The 23,305-nt window shown below is 38.0% G+C and overlaps 1 protein-coding gene across 2 annotated transcripts in view; it reads right to left on the bottom strand.

The window, feature by feature from the left end:
* Positions 1–2,476: 2,476 nt before the first annotated feature.
* The window catches only part of SPRED1 (sprouty related EVH1 domain containing 1), a 62,525-nt gene continuing 41,696 nt past the window's right edge, over positions 2,477–23,305 (bottom strand). For both annotated transcript variants that reach the window (XM_064460146.1, XM_064460147.1), the window contains exons 3-6: positions 22,411–22,579; positions 21,070–21,119; positions 12,486–12,644; positions 2,477–7,616 (exon numbers count right to left, since the gene is read on the bottom strand). In XM_064460146.1, the coding sequence (XP_064316216.1) occupies positions 6,957–7,616; positions 12,486–12,644; positions 21,070–21,119; positions 22,411–22,579 (1,038 nt within the window). In that variant the 3' untranslated portion in view covers positions 2,477–6,956. The remainder of the gene's footprint in view (positions 7,617–12,485; positions 12,645–21,069; positions 21,120–22,410; positions 22,580–23,305) is intronic.

Here is a 23,305-nt window from a genome sequence, read left to right on the forward strand (position 1 = left end):
ACATTGGCAGGTACGAAGGGTCAGTGATAGCTGCTGACAGCAACGATGTTTTCACAACCCCCTTTTACTTCAGAAATAGCGGTAATAGTCTCATATCCTCAGTTTGAAAGCAAGAGTTCGCTTCGCTACTTGCTGCTTACATGGGATACAGAATGGCAAGTTACCAACACTGCGGGTAGGAGGTCTTTAATACACGTAAATGGATTTATTTTCTACAAATGTAGTAGTGGAAGGAGAGAGCTCGTCCAGGTACGAGGTTGCGCTATTGGAGTAGGGGAGATTAGCCCCTAATATTCAAGGCCAGTTTTGCACGCAACAGGAAGTTTAGTCACCGTAACGGGCTGTCTTACAGCTGACTGCAGCACTGTCTGGAGAAACAGACTTGACCAATCCATACTGGATCTATGCTTAAAAGGATAATTCCTTCTCTTTCAAACATTTATCGTTGATCCCAATTTATATGGTTCCACCATCACAACCCCCCCCAGTAGCTTCCATTGTTGGCAAGCTCGTTAACATCTGCACGTTGTCCTGCAACGTGAAATGTGTCTTGCCCTGTGAAATCTGAACTCTCTCTTTGCAAGTTTGCTCATTATCATGGAAAGCAGCTAAATCTTTCTGTAAAGACTCCATGTTTAGACAGCAGGTCATACCGCAACAGCGTTCACTGGGGAGCTGGCTCACCACCTACCACATAGGCCTGGATAGGAACTAAAAAGAGCTTTCCTGGTCCCGGGGGTTTTTTTCCCTCTCCACCCTTCCTCCCACCAAACACTGAGCTATTTGGTCAACTTCCCCTACCCCTATACGTATTATGCACGAATGCAGAAGAGTTTTTTATTGGTGGTTAAAAAAAAAAAAAGGACAGTGAATGCCAAACATGAAATAATTGTTCCTGTGCATTACTTTGAACTGACAGAAATAACCATATATTGCTAAAACATCGGATATAATTTGGTGGGTACTGAGATATGCCTGGAGTCTGCCAAATCACCACTTAGCTGAAATCACAATTCATCTGAGAGGCTTATTCTGTCATTGAAAGTTATTATCTTCTCAAGTATTCCCAAAATTCTCAAGTCAGGGCATGGATATCTAGAGCTACATGCTTCTTGAAGGACTGACTTATCTCTTTCATTTCCTTTCAGGTAAAAACAAATATTGCTAGTCATTCACATTATGCAGGACTCAAAGCATAATTTCGTCAGATGCCATCGTGTGTGCGCACACCCTCTCCAACCTCACGTTAAAGGTATGAAATGTAGGATTATTCTTTAATCTCATCCATTTACTTGTTATGTCTTTTTCCAAGCTATTAAATCACATTGCATAGCTCAGTGCTCCCAAGCGGTGGAAGTGACGATATAACCCTGCAGACTGAAGTCGTTCAGTTCTGGTACAGGAGCACATAGTGCTCCATGACAGCGAGCCAAAAGGTTCAAGGAACAGGGATACAGGGCGGGAAAGGGGGGGGAAGGAAGGCGGGGTGGGGGAAGAACAACAACAAAAATAAAATAGGGAAAAAACCCCAGAGCCCCATACCTATCCTTTTTTTCTTGTTCAAAACAAGACTTGTTTTGATTGTGCATTATCCATGACATTAAGGTGGATTTGTCCAAGACCTAACACTAGGGTTTTATGAAACCATGTTTAATGCGGAGTCACTTTCTTGTATGTTGGTCTTCACGTAGTCCTGTAATATTCTTTAGTAACTCCTCGGCCTTGTTAGTCACTTAATTCATTTGCCTATTCCCTTTCTCTGGTAGAGCTGCATTTTCAAATCATCAGTTAAAAGCTCAAGCATCAGCAGTTAATAGCCCGTGTAATGATTACACCCGGCAATAACAAAAATCTTCCAGTTAGAAACTGATCAGATGAACAGTGATAATTCCTTTATCGGTCGTAACCAATAAGAAAACATTTGCAAAAGGTAGAGGCAAACATAATGCAATTCAGAATAATCCATCCTAAAACCCGACCGCTGAGTATTTATAGTCTCACAGGCTTCTGCGTGTTCACATCTTCATTTTTCTTCACGGACCGATTAGTTTTCCCTCCTTTTCTGCTGTATGTCTTATTCTTTAACTTGCACAAAGCTTCGAATTATATTCAGAGATAAACATCTTTGTGGTGGGGTTGAGTGGGAACTCAAATAAACGTGATTTATATGAAGGAATCTTGACCTCTGTAGCACGATGTCAAGGACAAGTACTGCTGTAGGTACAAAGCAAGCTGGTACAGGCACATTTCTCATGATGAAAGATGCTGGAGCTTGAAGCTAATACAGTGTTTGGTTGTTCAGTCTTAAAATCATAAAATGATCCGATTAACATTTTGTTTAACCAGGAAGTGGAATACTATGGCAAAATGATTACCCGTATTTACATCTTTTTATTCTGTTCTCGAGCTGCAACATTTAATTTCATACGCACTGTTCTTAGTAATCCCGACACAGAATGGAAAAACATGTCAGTCGTTTCATTTGAAGGTAATTTTAATCAGGTAATTACAGGAAAAAAAAACATTTAAACAATTTTTATGGTGTTATCTGCTATGTCAACTTACAAGGATATGATGTAACAAACTAGTTACTAACTTAAATGTATATTTACATTATATACTCGAAGTACCAAGCTATATTCATATTCATAAAGGAAACGCCTATGGGATGAGTTAACTAAATTATACATCATTTAGTAGAAAGAAACAGCAGTTGAGGTTTAATGGAAACAATATACACATGAGGCACTTTGAGGTCATTAGGGTGGGAAGCAAACGGCACCAAGCGAAAGAAGGAAAACTATGCACAGGTTATGCTGCAGCTTTGAACATGAAGGCTGCTTCTTCACCAAACACTTTTCATTTCTTAAACGAACCACAGCTTTTGCAACGGAGAAAGAGAAGCTTTCAGGGAAAACAAGCAAACCAACGAACCCAAACAACGCCCCCAACCCCTCCTTGTGTTTTATCAGTGCACCGAAGGAAATGGAAGTTTTATCCACCCAGCTGCTGGACTTAACAGTACCACATAAGGCACCTTTTTAAAGGTAGTGTTTTGTTGCCAGCTACCACCCTTGATCTTCATTTTATCAATATGAACGTATCACTGTACTGGCTGCATACTGTGCCATCAGCTCTGAAAAGACTTAAAGTCTAATTTAAACCTGTGCATTATTTACACGGGAGTTCAACATCATCCTCCAGGTACACGAGAGCGGATCACTCTGAAGAGAACACATCTGAAACAGGAATGTTGTATTCCAACACGCAAGAGAAACATTCTTCAAAACGCATTTGTCTCTCTAGAGGAAACTGCATTGGTTAAGACGGTTCGGAATGTCCCTTACAGAAGCTCTGGAAAGGCAGCTGGGCTTTGTGCCGTCACTTGCTGCTGTTTGCTGAACAGTTACCAGAGTAATTGTAGATTATTATCAGAATATTGCCTTAATCTTGCACACAGCTGTAGGTATACCCTTCGCACCTACTGAAACGCATGTGCAAGCGCACAGACCCACCTGTGCGTACTCAGAATTGACTCGTATCACCAACCGAAAGGCCAGATGCCCTCTGCACGAACATCAAAACTCCACCACTTTGCTGTGGGAAAGAACTTCAGGGGAGAAGAAAAAGAATCTTTCTTATGAACCCAGTGACAGAGTCAAAAGAATTTTAATTTCATTCCTGGATTTGATGCTCTCATGTAACGGGCCATCGTAACTGTTTTAAACCTAACAAAATATATGGTTGAAGCATTTTTACCTTCAGTCAATATTAATAGTGAAACTTAAGAAGCACAGCGAGATAAAGAATCACAGTAAGTGTCCAAATGACCATTTTGTAAATTCGTAACTGAAGCGTAACATCTTTCTGTAGCTTTAGTAGTGCACCAATAGCCAGCTACATTCCTACGTGATCAAAGGCTGTGCCTGAACCCAGCTGACTGTTTTTCCCCCAGTAGATGGTGCACGAGTGCTGCTACCATTTAACTTCCTCCCCCACTTTCAAGGGGAAATACTTAATTTTCATGGTAACTGAGGCTTTCAACAAGCAAGGGACTTAGCATTCAGCAATGGTTTCCCAAGGCTCGGGTCTCCCCTCCAAGCAACACAAAGCTCTGCCACTACATGCCTGAGAAACTACAGTTCCGACGCTGAGGGCGAGGGGAGGAGTAAGGATTGGGAAAGAAACCTCTCTTTTCCCAGATGCTTAAGAAAGCATTTCAGAAGAGACAGAATGTTACGTGCCGTCAAAACCAAAAGATGCATGAAGGTAACAACCCGTTCTGGAAGGGGTTTGCTGTACGTCCGCCTTCCGCTGCTCGTCTCCTGACGGCGACGGTGGGTGAGATCCCTAACAGCAGAAGTCAACGTGCATCCTACTAAACCCAACCCCTACGTAACCACGCGTCTTTCCAGTTCTCCAGCCGGGCGCGCAGGCCGACGCTTCCAGCAGCAGACAAAGCGACCGTCCGTCAGTTCGGTAACCCTTTTCAGATGGATTAAGTCTTCAAAGAGGAAAGCAAAAGGTGAAAACATTTTAGCAGCAAAGTGGTTAAATGCAAGGTAAAAACATTAATGCACGTATTCAATAAAATATTAAAGCATATATGTTTCATATAAAATAGAGTACAGGACCAGGAGTTTCACTATACGTTGTATAGTGCTCAGAGGAAACTGTTGAACTAATTTCTTTCTGAAGTATATACACAATAGGATTCTACAGCATTTTCCTATACAGCCAGCAAGTTCTTTTCTTAGGTTGTTCATACCTCTCTTCACCTTCAATTAGGAACCCAGCACTTACAAATATTAAATTCTTCTCATTCACTAGAAAAACATCACAATTTTTTTTTTTTTAATCAAAGTCGGTTTTAAATTTAACAGTCTATTCTAGGCAACCGAGATTAGCTGAAAGTGTGTGAAGCATGAAAAATCAACCAGAGTAGCAGCTTTCAAATATATAAACAGTAAAACCCAAGACCGCTGCTACAGTGTCATATTCTTGGACGTAATTAATCCAATCGACTCCTACTACAAAACTAGAAGCTCTTCCGTAACTTCTGCAGTTATCAATATAGCTGTCTTCTTTTCAATGTGAAATAATACTTTGAGATGATCTATGTACACAAGGTGGGCAGTTCAAGCTGTAATATAAATATAAATGCTTTCTTTTAAAAAGTATTTTACAGAGGGATAATGTTATATACATTTGCTCATTTTACTTTTAGGCTACAAAGGAAAGTTAAGGGCCCTGATACATGCAGCAAGAAGAATTACACAAATTATACTGAGGAAATGCATAGGAAGTGAGAAAAGTCAGTCATGTGCATCTTTTAAGGTCAATTGGGTTTGTTTAATAACAAGGGTGTACTGAGGACAGGCTGTCCCGCTCCAGCCAGGGTATCAAACAGGCACCTTCGCTATCGAATTATGACTGATTTTAGCGTTTTACGCATCTTTAATGAGAAGTAAATGTTTCTTACTTCATGACAGAGCAAAGCCTGTAATGTTTTAACAAACTTTTGTACGGGTTAATCTGTTAATTCTCATTTGAAAGTGAAACACTTAGTAAGTACCAAGTCAGAACGAATCTCATACACAACATACCACCATGCACACACGTACGTACACATACTTGCTCGCCCTCTCGTGCCCTCCCTCCCCCATCCTCCCTCCAAATTTCCTCAATTAAGAAGTTCACTCCAATTTTGCCTGGGCTGTAATTTATTTCTCAAACTAAGTCTTCTGGTGTTGGTTTTGGACAAAACACACAGTACTTTTGTTCTTGCCCATTCAAGTAAGAGAAAGTTGCAGTTCAAAATAATGAAAACGATTTCACTTTTGTTATTAATCTTTTGTTTTAATCATAGTACTTGATAAACAGCTGAACAGGATCCTAGTTTAACAGAAGGATAAACAAGAACACTGATGACAATTTGTTACAACTGCCTTAATGTACCTTTCGCTTAATGAACATTTGAATATGCAATGAAGTATTTTTGGAGGACACCCCAAAAGAAAACAACTTGCTGGTTGAGCAACAGAAACAACTTCCTTTTTTGCTGTCATGTTGAAATCAAAGTAATTTATATATAAAAATAAATGTTATGTTCTAACAAGAACATTTTAGACAATTACATCTGTGCTTAACAAAAAAATATTGGTCACTCAAGACTAAAATAATTAATATTTTAAAGGATTTTAGATTATCAGAATGTATGGATACAACTCAACACAAACTGTAGCTGAAGGGAAACAGGACTGAAAATACCAATTTGTCCATCTGGAATAAAAATGCGACTAAATTAACTAATTAAATATTTAAAATACTACCATGGAATGTCACAGTAGATATGGTCCATACCTACTATATCAGAGGGAAGGAAAGTTTAACACGTAATAATTCGTACCTTACACATTTAGTTAAATATAAACATTTGTTATTTATACATAAAGTTGCTTCCAAAAAACTATTAATAAGTGATTTAGTTGCACTTAAAATCAGTTTCATTTCTCATTTGCCGAGTATTAACTTTTCTTAATCTTAAATCAACTGTCACTAGTGCACTTTTAGTTAAAATTTCCCCTCAGGTAAGTTTTAATCCTTTTAAAAGAGCCCCCTCACCTAAACCATGAATGTACAAAGTGGCAAAAGTTAATCCCTTTTAGTATAATCATAGTTTATATACTCATTTTATAGCCAATAATAAGAATAGGCTTTCCTTTGCAAAATCTCCTTCACGACTTGCGACAAACGCCACGCGCTCAAAGGAAATAGTTAGGCATGGCTAGCACTTGTAAAATGCCAAGGTCTGACAAGTCCTGTTGCTTCCTCCACATCAAGCATCTCGTACACGAAAGAAGATTCCCTTCCGCTTGCCAAAAAGCTTCCACAAATCCAAGTTAGATGCTTCCTGGAAACAAAGATTTTTCAGCTCTGTTTGGCACAAGGCTGGTTCATCCCGCAGCTTTATGCTTTCCTCCACAGCACCCACACACCTCACCACAGTGATGGCATGCTCTCAAGGGGAGGTAGCAGCACATACACGGAGCAATGAACGAGAGCGCCACCAGGGCTAACCAGCGTAAGCAGAACTTGTCATCACTAGTGTCACACGAGCAAGGATCAGAGAAATCTCCTTCAGAGTCTGACATGCAGTGATACAGCATGCTCTCTGCGCAAAGCATGCAACTAACTTGGTAGATACATCTCTTAATAGGATCTGGCGCATCTTGACATTTTCCTCTGCCGTTATCTTCGTGATTAAACCTTTCCTGGCAGTATATACAGCGGGAACGCTCACCATCCTCTTTTCTTCTTTTCGAGTTTTTAAATTTTGATGAGGAAGGCTGAGTTTTAAATACCACAGAACTCTTTGAGTCTTTCACGGAATTCAACTTAGTTCCATCCCCACATGGGTATAAATAGTCAGATTTTTTACTGTCTGATTTAGAAAATGGCATATTTGAGTCTGCATCATCCCTCTCCAAGTCGTTCTTCCACATGTCAGGATGCCTGTAGTCTGCATAACGACGTATCAAAATGTCTCGAGGGTTTATTCTAACAATTTCATCTTCATCCTGAAAACTGACGTGTCTGATTGACTTCAGCGGGACCTGAGATGGCAAAGCAAGAGAAGTTTACTACAGTGAAGCCCCAAATGTATGTCCACCTACAATGTAAAACTTCGATTAGAAGAATCAAAAAACAGATTTATTTTTTTTTTTCCTCGCTGCTTGAAGATAAAAATTTAAGCTGATTTTCTTACTAGTACGATTTACAGACTGCCCCACAACGCTCCTTTTGCATGATATTAGGGCCATGAGCTTCAGTATTCTTTCCTGACTTTTTATTATCTCATAAGAGCTTTGGGTATTTCGGTATCCACATAGAACTCGACACTGTTCTTGGAATTATGTTCAAGATTCAGGTTTTAACATCTTACAGTGACAACTAATTCCACAGATCAATCACACCTCACGTGAATTTGCTGATTTCATGTCAGTGATGACCCACCGCTTCAGGATTACCTCTCTGATACGTTCGCTCCGAGTTACTCGTGTTACCTAGCAGAAGCTTTCCTTTATTCCTGCTCTAAGTTTTCAAACCCCCTCCACTTTCACAACAGGGGTATTGAATACTGGTTACTTATTCTCAAAGCTGTATTCCAGGTAAGGATTTTGCCATATGAAGAATAATATTCAGCAGCGTGATCAATCAGTAACAGTGGCTTCTAAATGCGTCTCCCCATAGCTAGTATCCAGTACTTAAAATGATTAGCTTAGGACACTGGCAAGCAAACACCTAAGTACTTTTTAAGTTCTCAGCTTGTAACGAACTCCCCATAATTCAAGACCTTTTACCTCAAAAGGCAAGAAAGAAGGAACGTGCTAAACGCACAAAAACCAACCGCGAAGAGGTAAGATAGAGTTCTTGTTTATTCTGCTGTGTGTCATGGGGGCACAAAAGAGCTGTTGAAGGTGGCAAATTTGAATCGTCCGAATTGAAATACTGCAGACACTAGATGTAGGCGTAGGATAGTGGACTGCCGCTAAATGTTAACGGAGATGACATTACAAGTGACTGTCAATAAAAAGGTGCAAATAATGACAGGATACAAATTTAACACGCGTGCATGGAAGGAGCTCCCCAAAACAGCAGACAGTGCAGCAAAAAAGCTCAAGTCTCAGTATGCCCCAGCATTCCTGCCTTACAGACAGGGATACACTGTAGGGCTGTTATAATCGGAGCCAGAATATAAGCGAGCTTCAAGTCAAATTCTGCCTTCTTCTGTCAAGTGCAGAGCCTGCAAACCATCTCACAGAAAAGACTGGGGGTGGGGGAAATCTCACCCCCTAACCTTACAAATTCTTCCGAGTCATTAATTATTTGGGAATGCATCTTTGGCATCAGTACTGTTGATTTGAGAGCGGTTACCTTATTAGTACTGATCAGATTAATGAGAATTCATGTGTCACCATTCCATAGTCTAGGAAAACAGCTGAACTACATATTGCACACCTCTTGCAGTGTGTAACAAACTACTGAGGACGATGTTTTAAGTTAACACACTTCTATTTCACTTATGCTCCTACTACACTGAAGTCTGCATGCCCTGGTTTTGGGGTAGGAGGCAGAGGAGGGAAGAGGGAAGGCAGCTGGGAAAGAGGAAGGAATAGCTTCTTAAAATATGCCAGCTTCTGGCTGTGTAAGAATATCTGTAGCCTGCTCTAACCATCACTTCCCTGCTTGATAATCCTTGTGTGATATATTTTAAGTACGGAACTGTAATCAGAGTTGCTTTGCCCTGGGAGTTTCAACTGGGGTATGCTAACAAGAATTGGTTTTTTTTCTTAGCTCCAAGCCATGTAGTTGGACTTCCACAAGGTCTCGAGGATACAGGGTGAAGAATGGCTATATCCTATTCAGCTAACATCACTGCTTTTTCCATACTTCCCCAGACTCCGATGCAAGCAATCAGGCTTCCCTTTTGCTTATAAAAACAGAGTGCTTCTCAACTCTATTCTGCTTTCAAACAAGAGAAAGAGCCTATTGTTTTAGCATCAATAACTAGCTATGGCTAATTGGCTTTTTTCAACAGTTAACAGCATAAATTTTTTTAAGGGAAAAAGCATCAAAAGTGTCATTACAATTCAGTATGTTACAGGCATAAAGGATCTTTACACCACTGTCCACACAAAATATTATGCATGCATTTAAGACATTAAATAAAAACCATTGTTTAAAAGAAAAAAAAAAACCCACCCAAAACCTCAAACCAAAAAAGCCACCCGCAAACTCCCATTCCTGAGACAGCTAATAGCCATTAAAGATCACTACAAATACTAACAACTGTAAAATCTGACCTCTCCTCAGTCTCTGAAGGCTTTTTATTTCTTTGAGCAGAACGCACCACATACATAGAACTAATTTCTTTTTTCCAAGTCCCCAGCCAAACACCTACTAAAATGCTTACAGTCTGGCATGTTACAGACAAGGCAGCACTACGTTCTTTATGCAACCGCTATTAAGAAATCATTTTTTAAGAAAACAAGTGGGAAATGCAGAAAACAAGCGAACAGGAGAAATGTTGGAAGAGCTTTATAAAGTGCTTACACATTGGGCGTTTAATGGGACCTGTATGAAAGCACGAGGTACGTGACACCTTAAGAACAAGACACAATCCAGATTCGGTTAGGTACAAATACCAGCAAAATTCAATGAGAATAAGGCAGATAGTCCTCTAGCCATTCAGAATTATAACTCAGTACAGGTGCCATCTCCGTGTAACAGCTGAAGCAGGAAGGCAGGAAGAGTTTTACAGCAAACAGAAATTCCACAGAGAATCTCATGATGAACATCATGAGCCAACCGGAAATTAGGCAGAAATTTTTTGCTGACACGCCTGAACTCACTAGCATTACACCATACCTGAAGAGGTGCACCTTTAAACAAGGCATGAGCACTTGCTTGGCACTGTGGCATTCCCTGTCTCTCCTCAAACTGATACACCTGACTCTGCACAGCCTGCAGCTCCACCAGATGAGGACACCGACAGCTGAATGTATCATCACAATATAAGAAATTTAAGTTATACACACACAGGTGTATCAGAAGGTGAAGAGCTGAGGTATTTTTTACCTCTTTACCTTTTGGGTATTTTTTAGTAACAGTCAAAGTATTACAGGTAAAAATCTGAACTGTCATTAATCACGTCTTTAGTCTGAGCACGCACTTCTTCAGCTATTCAAATTACAAGCACAGTGAGTGTGTTCAAACTTATTTATATAAAATTGAAACAAAACAGGTATTTACCTCAAGATCTGCTGTGCCACATGGTCACATGCACGGAGTTCAGCAGAGACAGTGCAGCGTGTGCACATACTGAACGTGAGATTTTGTTGACTTGCCTACGTTCTAAATGCGTGCACCACAGGACCATGCAAAAAGCATGAAGTGTCAGATGCAGGTGGTGCTACAATACGAGAAAAATATTTTAAAGAATATCTACTTAAATGTCCAGGGAATCTCCTATAACTTCAGTCCACAAGAAGTGAGTTCTGCATTGTCGTTTCGAAGAAATTCCTATTTAATTCCTACCAGACAGACACTACCCGGTGTACCATGGCTTAAATTATCATTTTCTCATGGGCCAATTCTATACGTGCTCTTAAAACATGTAAATATTTTAGGCTACTGCACTTTTCCTTACAACTCCATGAAGACTAACAGCACATACATCACTGGTTACTGTAGCTGTTAAGTGTTAGCTGCAATAACTTAATCACCCATCTATTCCAGTGTAAGAGGTTTTAAAATTCTCTTTGCAAGTAAATGCGCCCAGGGAAAGATATGTACCTCTTGATGAACAGAACAAACAAAAATATGAGGTGACTTATACAAAGAGATAACTGGAGCAGATCCATTATTAAAAATCAGCAGTTCATAATTTAAAGCTCTTCAGTTAGTTCTCCAGATAACACTGTTTACTTCTTTTGACCAGTAAAGCAGTTAGAAAGCAGCTGATACAAGACTCTAATACAATCCTATCTTTCTTTGCAGGAATGACCAAGGGTATTAAAAAACTTTATTTCAAGGAGCAGAAATATTTTCTGATGAAATGTTCGCAACTACTTGAACTTTCATTCTGCTTTGACTTCTGTTATGAAGCTTATTCTAAAAAGCTTCCCATGTGTTTGCTTCCTAAGCATAAGACCCTCAAATTAGTTATTATCCAACTCACTATTAAGTCTACTTCTACAGCCTACAAGAACCGTCAGGTCCTTTGAGGCTTTGAAAAAACCCGAAGTGTATTGTGTATGAAAAGCCAGTGTTACAGCTTTTCCTATCTCATGTTCTAGAAGTATCACCTCTTTCAAAATACGTCTGTACATCAGCCTTCCTCACGTCAGTGGTTTTTTTTTCCTGTTTTAAGAACCTGTTTACCAATAGCTTAATACTTTCAATGCCTAACGGAGATACTGTTTTCCTTTCTGTACCAAAATAGAATATTTCAGTTTCAATAGGCAGTTAGAAAGCATAAACGCTGTTTCACTAAAAATACTTAAAGTGCCCCACTGTGTAATGCATCCAAGATATCAATTTTGAAGATATTTGTCAACATTCCTAATCAAAACAGTATATGTGTAACTCATGGCCAATTAACACTTTCCAAACAAATTTAAACAGCTTTTCAAGGCTGCAGATACAGAGGTCTGTAATATAGAAATCTGACTTCAAAGAAAGTGAAAGATTTATGTAGTCTGCTGCACTACAAGCACAGGTAAATACCTTCACAAAGCTATACCTCTGCCATAATAATGCTGTAATATTTCAGCTGCAAAGTTTATATTGATCATTTCAAGAAGTTGAGAGTCTGATACTACGTACAAGGACTCAGAAGGAAAGTGCTTTCTTGTCAGAAACTACATACCGTGCCGTTAATGCAGCAAAGAGAGAAGTTCTTCTTTTGTTGGTAGTCTTACCTGGGTCGGTTGGCTAGGAAAACAGGCTCTCCTGGTGTTGAAATCCTCAAATGCTGGCGGCCTTAAATTTGCACTGTTGTAAGGTTCACTGGTTACTACAGTTTCGTGTTGGAAAAGGTGATCTTTCATTAATGAACCCGATGTATTTTCTTGGGTAGTCTAGAATACACAGAACTCCCTTGAAATGATTTTGCATTTATACGAAAACCACACCAAAACCACCAAATTAATACCTAAATGCATTAACATTCTACACAACACGTTACAGGCATCTATAAACACAGGTAATTTTAAATACACATTTTTAAAAGTACTTTTAAGTAGGCAAGTATTTTCTTTACTATGAGTCAGCCTTGGAAAAGAAGAGTTCCTTCTCTGCGGAGTGGAGCGTACACAACTTGGCATTAGAGATACGTGCCTCTAACTCAGTTGCCAAATCAGTCTGAGGAACTTCTTTAAGGAAGGAGAGATTAGCCCAGACTCTGAGATTATGCTTTCTCTAACTACCCATAAGACTGCCAGTATTTACAAATATAAAATTGGAGGAAAATATTTCTGAGACTAATAAGGCAAAATCTAGTCAGACCTTTTAATAAACTAAAAGCAAGATCAGCTGGAAAGGAACAGGAAGTCAGTTTTAACATATACTAGCTCAGTTAAAATAATTCTATCAAGTGTGGATTAAACAACTAATGACTGTCTTTTTGAAATTAAGGTTATATCAGGCAATTTGATACAAAAATGAGACCATGTGGCAACATATAATGAGATATCTGCAGGACGTGCGCCACTCAGAATAAGGAAGAGGAAGTATGTTTGGGTAGAATATCGGCTTGTAAGATGATCCAATTTCTGAAAAGAGTAGAAAAACAAAGAGTTCTCATTCTTTAAGCCTAACTGACTGGGATATACTTAGGACACAGTAAAGCGTATTGATACAAACACCACTGGGCTGCCAAAAAATGCACTGTACAATGTTTTGTTTGTATGGAGACACGCTGTAAAGTTAACTGGCTGTCATCATCTGATAGCACTGAGAACATTCTGGCATCATCCAACTTCCAGCAATGAGGATGTTTCAGCTTTATCGTAAGGATTTGTATATATCAAGAAAACATTAAGGAGGAAACAATAAAAACACTGCAGAAAACTACTGAGGTAGAGGCAAACCTGAAGTTTTGGCTGGTTAAATACTAACACTGAATCATTAGTTTCAATTATCAAAATACTTAAGGAACTTATTCTGGGATTACATTAGCACCTCACACACATAACAGCCTTGCGTATCAAGTTCTAAGACATCTAGATAAAGTGGAAGTAGCTGTTCTGTGGCTGGTCTTTAGGAGAGAGAAAATCATCACATCACTAAGAATTTATATATTGTTCAGAAGCACTCTGAGTGGAAAACGTTAAAAATAGTAACTAACTAATGATCAGGTTTAATACTAGAGAGCATATACCCCATGAAAGACAATAGCTCAATCAGGTTAAAGTTCTACTGAAAAACTCTGAAGACAAGCAAAACTCCAGAAAGTAGTACTTTTTGCAGATCCTTGAACATGACAACACCACTAAGCAACCGACCCTGTTGTTGCCAAAACTAAATTTTCTGATCAAACACTGTTGGGAAAGGAGTACAAAATAAATGTTGAAATGACTAGCAAGAGTTAGATTTCATGGATGTATACTTATTTTAAGGGCAAAAAGCATCAAATATTAGTGCAATATCAAATATCTTCCTAGCAGGAGGTACTCCTGCAGGTACATTTCCCAATGACATAAAAAGCTTCCAAAACACTGGTTCAAACCACAGGAGAACTGCATGCAGAATGAGGAAGAAACGCCTACAACTATTTTTGGTTTAAGTGATGTTATAAATGCTTACAAGCAGAAACGATTTAAGCTAGGAACACGCTTAACAGCTTGAAGCAATTTTACAGAAACCACAGTGATAAGCACTACCTAAGCCCCTTGCCCCCCCCCCCAGCTATTATCAGTTTGAGTGGTCTAGGGAGAAGGATGAGAGGTGCAAGAACTACTACTGCTTCCTTCCCGGGGAGAAAAACACATACTACCCACAAGCCGGTTTTTATCCCTGGGTGAGCTTTGCAACAGCCTGCATCACTTCCTGTCCCTGCAGGTGATTCACCCCATTTTTCTTCAGAGATAAACTACCTACACTAAAAAGGACACATGCACATGCTGACACAGACAGACACACACGCTCTCCTTGGCAGACAAGAAGGGCCCCATCTAATAAAGGGTACAGGCACTGATCTGCTACAGCGCGAACTAGCAGTGCCCCACATTGATCTATGAAACGCAAACCTTAGTGTTAAAGCAAGCCTTTGTGCCCTATACACAGCAATTACAAAGGAATGCTTTTATAAAAATTCCAACACAGACACCACGATTCAAGCTAATTGACTTCAAGGACAAATTTGGGGGCAGCAGGAGACAGAGAAAGGCATCTGACCTTTGCGGGGCAAGAACTCATGAGATAGCTGTTCGGAAAGCACGACGCTCAGCCTACGAACCTAGACACCACAGGTAAGCGGGCACAGCCATACTTCTGGTATTTATGGAAAATGAAAAGCTATCAGGTCAGTCGTGATCTTATTTAGCCTGTAAGTATTCACTATGCAGCTACAGAAATGCCAGATGAGTATCCTGAACCCTGTGTTTTTAATTAAACTAATAGTTTAGATACAGCCAAACCATGTTTATAAGTATCAAAAAGGCTTTCCTTGGACAACACTTCCTGCTCCAATATGTTGTTTTATGACAAGGTCATAAACACCTGAAAACCCACATTTATAATGGAAACACTGACTACCTGAAGGGAGAAGCCCTAGAAACAAAAATGCTATTGTATTGAAAAATGCATTTAAGTAAAAAGCAAACATGTGAAGTTTTCCACAAGAACCAGGCTTGGTATATTAAATATACAGAATATTACACACAAACACAAATGCACACATTCCCCTTTCTACTGTCCAAAGCAATTACACCGCCCACATTCAATATCCTTTAACCACAGCCTGCAAAGTACAGTACTGGCATAGGTTATTCAGTATCATCTGTAAAGTAACCTACGCCAGTTTTTAATGCACAACGGAAATCTGGTTTGCTCCCAGCTGCTGGTATAATAATTACTGTCCTATGGTTGCTAAGAGATACTCTGAATTTTTTTCCAAGACTACTAAAACATTTCTGTGCGTGCAGGCAAAAGGATGCTGGGTAAAGCAATAAAATGACTCCAGCTGTAGCTCTCCAGCAGAATTCAAAGCCAGATGACAGCTGTAGAGAAAATGAAAACCAGACTGAGCTTCTCCTCTTCTTCAATTTTCTCTCCTTACTTCTCCCAGTTTGCCAGAGTTAAGTCTGGGAGAGAATTCAACATTGTTCTGCAAACATTGTTAAAAATGTTCTGCTTTAAGTAAGTTTAATGATTACACAGAAGGATGGACGAGAGACCACATTTCCGTTGCATCCCAGTTCTTGTATTCACTTCCCACGAGGCCTGAAAATCTGCTCTTTGAAGCTAACCAACACAAGAAGCGTTTAAGTGCTTTTTCCTTAATTTTTAAATTGTGAATAAATGATATAGGTTTCAAGAACATTTGAGTAACTTCCTTCTGCTTTAGCTATTTCTAAGACTGATGGAGCAACTATTTTCACATCTGGCAAAGAAACTATTATAATCAGGTATGTATTTCTGACATGGACTGAAATATTATCTAGATTACTCTGAATTTTTTGTACAGTTTAAAGTGGAAAAAAAAAAGGCATTTGAAATCCCTCTTTCTTCCAACACTGTTCTACCTGAATATATAAAGCCTACTAGAGGTTTTTAGGGATTCTAAGGGAGGAACTAGTAAATTAAAACAGAAAGCATAACTCCAAGGAAATAAGAGAGAGATGGAGATGTAAAGAAGCTATTAGGGATTCTGGTGAGAGAAAAAAAAAAGCTTCATCTTTTTTGAATACTACTTCACAAAAAAGAAAGCTTAAGAAAGCCAAATCATTTTAGCACAATATATTATTAGATTTATTTGAAATGGATAATATAAATTAGTGTTACTTTTACTTCCAGGAACTACATATCTAGCCAATTTATTAAGTGCACTAAATATTGCTACTCTTTGCTGTTTTATCATGTAGTAATTTCTTCTCCATAAAAACAATACGGTGTCAAGGGTAAATTATTTCACGTTTCCTTACAAGCCACACTGTCAAGTTATTTTTGTAAATGAAAACTTCTGCAAACCTTTTATTACAGACAAAATAAATTGAATGGTCACTAAATAGTGCATTTACAAAGACGCACACAAACCATCTATGTCCTCCTTGCCTGCACCAAAACCACTTAAGATGCATGTAAGTTGCAGGCCTTTTCTCCTTCGTGTTGACAAAAAGCCCAGTGTACCCATTTCTGAAAGAACTAGCCAAACTTTTTTTCCCTGCTTATAATTTATCCGTCTACAGTTTTCTTCTGCCAATAGTAAGAAACTCAAAAGCCTAAGTGCTCCATTTCTTACTACTTCAAAACTGTTAAAATGTGTTGGTAGCCATCAGTATGGCTGAATCAGCAAAACCCGAAAGAAATCAAGACTCAACTGCTCTATTTTTTAGTTCTCAGAAGCAAGACTTATGCAATTCAGTATCCAAAACCCACATAAAAATACTTCTAAATACATAAGCTCTAGATGTCATTTAGTTAGATTTACTTCTAAGGGGGGGAAAAAAAGAGTCTGATTTTTAATATTTTTTTCCGTTAAGCTAGATGAGTTTTAGAGCAAGAAGTTTATATTTGGTAGAGGAAACGAAGCTGAGCCAATCTTTGAACAAACAAGCAAACTGACTTAAACAAGCTGCTTGTCTACTGCATTCAAAACGCCTGGTTTTGTACCAAAAAATCCAAACCTACTACCAAAAAAAATTCTCAGTGTATATTTCCATATAAGTATATACACGTTCCCAGGAACCGTTTACAAACATTACAGGAAGTTAGATAGCTCTGCATTAACTCGTTTGTGTATTGCTATTTGAAATTAATCTCGTAAGACTAAGGCTTATTTAATGAAATAAACAATTTGCATATAATATGTTCATTAAACAACTAACAGTAAGTGTAATCATTTAAGCAACCTTAACAAGCAAGTATGAACACCCTTAAGTGATGGGTTTTTTTAATACTAAGACTTTAATATTATTTGTGAACAACAGAGCATCTAAAGAAGCTATAATGAAGCTATGTCTTCTTAAAATGATAAATTTGATCTTCAGTAAGAAGAACGCTTTCTCTGTGAGATTTTATTTGAAGAATGTAAAACAATCTAGTGACCCAAGATACAATATAGCAAGCAAAATGCTAGCCTAAAAAGCACAAGATCAGAGCTCTATTTTTGTATTTGCATTTAAGAGTTGCTCATACAAGTTTTGGACAAACCCTATTTCTGCTAGCTACATCTATAAAATGTGATAATATTTATTACAAGTAGGCATTGAGGTTTAACAGCAGTGCCAGTGACTAGATCAGAAAGCTGTGTGTTTTGATCTTATTTGGATCATTTTATTTGCTCTCTGTAACATTGAATATAACCAGCCAGTAAAATAACTTACAAAGCATGTTTTGCTTTCTTCATCACTCATCTTCATTGTTAAAAAAATGCTATTAATGAAATTTATGTACAAACTACATAATATAGTCACACTTCAAATATACACTAAATAAAGGATACCTGCTGTGTAAGACGACTACAGCAGCATAGGCAAAACACCTTGACAGTAGATGAGGTAACTGACAAAGGCCTATTAAAATCAATATTTTTAAATGTACCTTGATAACATCCTGGAGACTTCACCTACCATACTAATTAACAAAGAAAGAAATGAAACTGAAGAACACCAATACACATGATAGTTACTGCAGGTTATAGACAAAAATATAAGTGCATTAAACATGCTATGAAAAGTAAGTGTGAAATAACCCTTTTCTCTTTTTGATATTCTGCTGTTTTGGAAACAACTTATGACTACTTAATATTTTTAATTGAATTGAGGATCTCCGCTGCTTGATCTTTTGTACTTCATTCCTCAGAGGTTACAAATTACAATTCTGGAAGATAGTTCTGATGAAACAACAAACATCCCGTTGCTCTCATAGCCAAGCGCCAATGTGCTCTTTAATAGTCTATCCACACTCTAACATGCCCTTACAAGGATATACTCCAAAACTTACTCAAACATACTGCGAGACACTTGGGAAAACAGCTTATAGAATTATCTGGGGGGTGAGGGGGATCATTAGGCCTTTTAAACTCTGGTGGGGTGGGAAGAAGTGGGGACAAGTCAACATGACTCTTCAAATCCATAATGTGTTATCTTTAAACAAAATGGTCTTAGCCGTCTTTCAAGTTAAAAAAAAACCCAAAACCATAAAACAAACCTTGGGGGGTATCAAGTTCCACTTACAACAGTATCAATCTTGGAAGGGGGAAGGAATTGATCATTTGGATAATGAATGCTGTAGCCTTTCCATGCTGACATTCATAATCCTGCAATTACAGCTTTGTAATTGATACATAAACTGATTTAGATGAAGCATCGCTATACCAGGGTGGGTTCAGCCTTCCCTGCATTCCCCCCCTCCCCAATATTGTTATCGATAGGCAATTCTAGTGTTATTTATTTTACTTTGGTATGCAGAGATATGGTAAGAGAGATTGGCTAGCTTTTTTGCCTCTAGAAAACAGGAATTCTTGCCATCTATCCACAGCACAAATCCACCATTAAGCAATGTGTGTTGTGGTGAAGTCATGAAATATGCTTTCCTGTCTGGAATGTAACAGATAATTCTACCAGCAGTTTGCACCACTCAGGATTGTTTGTACCTGTAAGTTTCTATATAGAGAGAGTATTTTTAAAAATATATGTATTTTAAAATGTATATATGAAGTAAATCTATATAGTCTATTTACATACCTAAATGTATCTGTATTTACATCCATATAGAACAGATGATGTAAATGTACTTTTCTCCACTTTCCCAATAGCAAATATCTGTGATTCTTTATATTTACAATTTTGTCATCCTTATATAGAAATGTAATAGCTAGGCAGCATAATCGAGAGGTAATTAGTTTCCTCTAATCTCATTAGGACTGTAGAAATTGCTCAATTATTAATCCTCGCAACAAAGCATGTTTAAACAAGTCTTTTAAAAGCTGGTTAAGGACTGCATTAACTTTGGCACACACTTCCTCCACCCTGTCAAAATCTCATGCTTATTTTAAGTCAAAAATATCTAATATTTCTAGCAATTTTACTTTAAGTTGCCTTAAAATAAAGCACTGCAAATAAAGAACAGGTGGTTGCACAGCCAACACTTACACTGATATACATTTCTTCTACCATAAAATGGAAAGAAATCAGGAGACTCTTCTGCACTGCCACTGCATTGCAGTATCCTTTCTAAATACTTGACACTCAGTCTCCTATCATAATTTGACTCTTACCCGTATCTTCAAAGTAGGCTGCTAATTTTCTTGATTTTGTGTTGCAAAGGTTCTACACTACATCTGTCTACACTGATAGAGAATTTAAGATTGCATAAATGACAAAAATCCTTCCCTCAAGAAACCATTTAGGAATACTATCGGTCTTCTGAATAGCCACAGACCCCTGAGTCAACTTGTTTCTGTATCAGCTTCATATTAATTCAAATATCTGCACTCTGAAAACTGAACGTGTGTGTGTGAGCGAAGTCAAGACTTTCCCTGAAACTGTCAATGGTAAAGAAGAGATGAAAAGCACACAGAAACGCAAGGAGGTTTTTACTCAGTTATATTACAGCTCTTTACTGTATATATGTATCCATAATATTTGTTTATGCTGGCTTTTTAATTACATGGATTCTTGGATACTACCAGGCAGTGCTACACATCAGTATTACAGCACTTGATAGGCTATTTGCGTGAAGCACTGTAACTCTGAAGCAGAGCAGGAGGCATGTTTTTACCTCTTACGCCATTATGACCTATAGCAATTGAATGAGGCAAATAAGGGTCAATAAAAATTTAATCTCAACAGGTGACTGCTTTATCTTCAAATGTGTATTTAAAAGTTATCTGAACTTCCACCCTTGTTTGGCCTAAATTCTTTTATCCATTACCTCGACATCTTTTTAACAATAACTATACAACAGTGTAAGTGTCTATCACTGCAGAGTGAAAATCTAGGAAAACAAATCGGATGTGCATGTAAAAGGAGATTCCTGACCCCTCTGTTTTTCTTTCCTAGAAGAATATTTCTTGCTCCCATGAGTTCAGAGAGGACACGTAACCTAGTACAGACATTGTTAACCTAAAAATTAAAAACTCAATCATCCTATTGATTAAATATTGACTACTTAGTTTAGGACAGACAACATTGTAAGTCTTCTAGATAACTGTTCTGGAACTTATTAAACTCAGTTTTGCTATTGCTCTTATTTTGCTTATTCTCACTAATAAAAAAATTGTTCAATGAATTTCTTCAAAAAAAATAACTACATAATTAATTCAAAAATATAAATACTCACTTGAAAGCAGTCTTCTGCCACTTCAGTGTCATTTTGGGAGGGTGGATAACCTACAGAAAAATTAAAAAAAAACCAAAATAGGCAAGGTTATTTTTATTTCCAGTTTACTGCTTCCAACAGTCCATACCATCCTTCAACATCCAGCTATGATGATATAAATATGCTTGTTTATTTTTTTAATGAGTAGTCACTGTATTTCAAGTTGATTTTAATAAGTACCATTCATGCCTACATTCTGTATTTTATATACTGAATATTCCTAGCCACACTCCTCTCTTGTTCACACCTTTCCTGTAAAAGCATTTTCAAAGTTTCATCAGAAGCCAGAAGCAAGGGAGTATATTCTTGTTCATGTAGCATTTTGAAAATTAAAGGCAGATACATTTGGTTGGCATGAATGCACACTGTGCTGTATTTTGCTATAAATCAGCAGAAACTGGAACTGTGATGCCCTAAGAGACAAAAGGACTCCTATGTTCTCTAATTATTTCTCTCGCAGGGATATGGATGATATCAGCACAATTCGGAAGTCATTCTAGTATGTCAATGCACTTCTCTTCAGAAACACGTTTCTCCCTTTGCTAATAGGATAACACACATTAAATCCCTAAATTTACAGCACATCACATCACAGACTATTTTGTTCCAATTTCTCCCTTTGAGTTACATTTAAAGTCTGAAAAGAGGTGTTATTTTCATTCAATAGACACCTGTTCTCTTCCCCCGCTCCCTCTCCCCATTTATCATATTTTCAGCTCAGAATTGAGGCTTGATGTTTTTCTTCAGTTTGCCCACTAGTTTCCATGCAGTCAGTGAAGATCTGGAACCAGTTAGCAATATTCTTATTAAATTCCTATACCATCCCATATAAACCTGTCCTCAGAACTGCTCTGTCAGCTGTAGTGAACAAACAGAACTATTAACTGAAAGCACGTGCAGATAGAAAGGGAACTCAACAGGTCTCAAATAATTCAACTTCATAGCTTATCCTCTAAGAGCACAGAAGTAACAAGCTTCTGAGAAGATCCAAGTAAGACACTAAAACACTCTAGCTTCCTCCATTTCTTCATCTCTAAATAAAACAGAAGCAATGCTTTATTATATAGGGATGTTTCAGGGAATTACCTTATTAGTGTTTGTGAAACAATTTAAGATGCTTGGATGAACGGCACTTGAGAAATGGCCAGACGTACTATTTAAAAAACTGTTAAAATCTCACTGTAGATCAATCCACATCCTTAAATACTGCCAGCATTAATGTTTTGCAAAGTGCTTTGACTTATCTCATTTACTAAACACTCACCCCCCTCCTCCGCCAACCCCATCACCTGAAATATGTACCTTGAGAAATATCCTCTACTGCTCTCCGAATACCTCTGTCAAATGCTCTTGCATCAGCAGGACTCTGAAATGTGAGGCCAAACTTTTTGTCATCAATCTTCCAGTGGTAAAAAGTAGGAGTAACTTTGTTGTAAACGAGGTCCTTCTTTAATGTGCATTCCAAGACCACCTTCCAGAAAGAAGACAGGAGGAAAAGAGATCACTGACTAATTTATCAAATCTGAGAACAAAACACAATCTTTGTGAATTACCTGAAAACATACATCATATGAGCAGATCAAAACCTCTGTTTAAATTTCTTCCTGTTACAAGGAAGCCATTTTAACTTCGTCTCCATTACGGCCAAATCATTCACTAGGAGTTGCTGATAGGTGGTATGGGTTAAGGACACTATTTGCATACTGAGTGAATCTTCCCAGCCTCAAAATATCTATCTAACACTCACAGGCAGCACTTCTCTCCGTACGGACTTGCTAGATATTCAGCAAATGAAGGAGGCCACACCGCCAAAACACATTACTGTGCTGTACCAAGTATTAATGTATCACTGGGAATTTTATTTGTACACTTATTCTATAAAATTTTTGAGCACTGGACTAACTTTATGCTGCTTTCAGGCCATATCAGTTTTCTCCCAGAAAGGCTACTAGACACAGGAAAATAATACAGAAGAACTGTTTTTAAAACTGACATTTATCAAAACTAAAATATTTTTGAATGTATTACTGCCTGTACCTAGACACAAATGTATTTATGGTTTGTGTTCAACTCTGATGAAAACAGTAATTAGGAATAATTAACATTATTACTTGGCTACAAAACCATTACAGGTATACATGCACATTCAATTATGAAGCAAGTAGCAGTCTTCACATCATTTCCCCTCATCAAATTG

Source organism: Phalacrocorax carbo, chromosome 9, assembly GCF_963921805.1.
Source record: "Phalacrocorax carbo chromosome 9, bPhaCar2.1, whole genome shotgun sequence".
Taxonomy (NCBI): Eukaryota; Metazoa; Chordata; class Aves; order Suliformes; family Phalacrocoracidae; genus Phalacrocorax; species Phalacrocorax carbo.